The sequence below is a fragment of the Poecilia reticulata genome, linkage group LG13 (assembly GCF_000633615.1).
Source record: "Poecilia reticulata strain Guanapo linkage group LG13, Guppy_female_1.0+MT, whole genome shotgun sequence".
Taxonomy (NCBI): Eukaryota; Metazoa; Chordata; class Actinopteri; order Cyprinodontiformes; family Poeciliidae; genus Poecilia; species Poecilia reticulata.
The window spans coordinates 32928872-32931195 of NC_024343.1; the positions used below are offsets into that span (position 1 = coordinate 32928872).

Here is a 2324-nt window from a genome sequence, read left to right on the forward strand (position 1 = left end):
TCGGTTCTGGTCAGAACTCGGTTCTGGTGTTCAGTTCTGGTCAGAACTCGGTTCTGGTGTTTGGTTTGGGTCAGAACTCGGTTCTGGTGTTCAGTTTGGGTCAGAACTCGGCTTTAGTGCAGCTTTAGTTTCAGGTGGTTTGGTTTTGGACTTCAGCTCAGTCTCGGGTCAGAACCGGGTCGCTCTACACAGATGTAGGAACTTTTCTTCATGCTTTGTTGGTGTCTGTCGCCCACGTGTGGGCCGGGCTCAGAACCGCCTCTGTTCTGTTCCTCGGACCCGACCAGAACAGCAGCAGCACCTGTTGGAGCCGACACCAGAACCAGAACAAACAGGCCCACTGTCTGACACATCAGACGGCTCAGATTACAAACCAGAACCATCTGATCCGGCCCCTCCTCCCTCCACATACCAGGGGTCGGGTCCAGGAGTCAGAACCCGGCCACCAGGACCGGAACACAACCAGAACCTCACGGGAACCGGGCCTGCTAGATCCAACAGGTTCTGATAATTGGAGCGGTTCTGGGTTCTGGACCCAGTGGGACCGACAGGAAGCTGCAGCTGCCTGACAAACCAGAACCTCAGTGGAGAACTGGACCGGGCTGCACCGCAGCTGCTCGACCCGACTGGACCCGACCCAACCGGACCGGACCTCTGTTTGGGTCCAGAACCTCAGAACTTTCACACATCATGAATCTCCTGGTTCTGATTCTGGGTGGATCTGAACCCTCTACAATCAGAACCCAAAGAGAACCGGGTCAGAACCTGCAGGACAAACCTGCAGGGACGCAAAAGTCCAAAAAGTTCAGAACCAGGCTGAGGGCCCCTGATGAAGAGGAGGGCCCCTCCTCTTCATCACACAGTCACTCCTCAGAGGTCACTGACAGCTGATCCAGTAATCAAACCGAACCGAACCGAACCGGTCAGGAGCAGAACTTCACTGACCTTCATCATCATCACCAGCAGCAGCAGGAGGAGCTTCATGGTGTCCCCTCTGCGCCGTCCTGCCCGTCCGGACCGAACTCCTGCTGCTCCGCTGCCGCTCCGGACCAACTGAGGGAAGTTCGCGGAGTGTGTGTGCGCTCGCTGCTGCAGGCGGGGCGGTGCGGGTGGGCGGGGTCAGGTGTGTGCGCGGTGTCCGCTTACTTTCCGCGGAGACATTTTAACCGTTTCAGCGCCGAACCCAAACGAACCTAGCCGAGAAAGAGGGAACCCGCTCCGATCCGGAGGACAAACAAGAGCGAGCCGACCCGCGGGCCCCCCGGGGCCGCCAGGGGCCCAGGTAGGGACGCCCTGAGGTGTTTTCGGCTCCAGATGTTTGAGACATCTGTGAAAACAGACGCTGGAAAACACGGAGTCCCACGGAGGAAAAAGTTCTGAGCTTTTCATATCCAATGAGACAGACTGGGCCGCAGAAATGGTTCCATTCAGGTTCTGATTGTTGAACTGGATCAGAACCAGGAACCGGCAGATGACTGAGAGAGAAATCTCTGTTTGTTTTGGGCTGGAAAGATAAAATGGAGAAAATGTGAAATAGTAATGCTGACCCGGTTCTGGTGGATTTGGACCCAGCTGAGTGAACAGTGGTTCTGTTATACACGATGCCAGGAGGGAAAGAGATCAGCAATGATGCTGGGAAGGGTTCGAAGGTCATTACCAAACTACCTGAATCCATTATTCTGCAGAGCGGAAACTTCAGAGAAATGAGCAGAAATCCCGGCTGTGAAGCACGGCGGTGGCAGGCTGGTGATGTGGGATTGATCTGAGGCCGTCTGCTCCTCAGTTGCAGCCAGACCCAAACCAGGTCGTCAGCAGACTGATGGTTCCGAACACACAGCGAGTCTACAACACGAGGTTTGACGAAGGTGTTACTGTGGCCTAATCAAAGCCCAGAGCTCAGCCTGGTTGAAATCCTGGAACCTTTAGAAAAACAATATAAGACGAATGGAAATCTCAGCTGGAGGTTATGTTGGGCCACAACGACCAGAACGGGTCACTGGGTTCCATGGACCTTACCAAGCTCCGCCCAGAAACGCCCCTCGAAAGTCCCACGTGACTTCATGTCTCACACTAACCTCCTCGCAGAGCTTAGCTTCTATAGCTTCTATGGGATTTTTCATTTCGACTGACTCTCTGTAGAGTATTTCTGAGTCGATTAGTTTAGCATTTCTGCCGGATTTTCATAAAATATCAGCCACGACAAGGGAACCAACAAGTTCATGTCATCTTTTTTGGACGACATCAAGATGTTTGAGCCACGCGATGCCTCTAACATTGTGCGAGTTGCAGCTAAATGCTACCAGTCGATGAGGAAAACAGCAGAT

At 53.7% G+C, this 2324-nt stretch overlaps 1 protein-coding gene across 1 annotated transcript in view; it reads right to left on the reverse strand.

Moving 5' to 3' along the window:
* Positions 1 to 2073, reverse strand: part of mmp23bb (matrix metallopeptidase 23bb) — a 6876-nt gene extending 4803 nt beyond the window's left edge. Inside the window, exon 1 of the mRNA XM_008426755.2 lies at positions 946 to 2073. Coding sequence (XP_008424977.1) covers positions 946 to 984 — 39 coding nt within the window. The 5' untranslated portion in view covers positions 985 to 2073. The remainder of the gene's footprint in view (positions 1 to 945) is intronic.
* Positions 2074 to 2324: the final 251 nt, after the last annotated feature.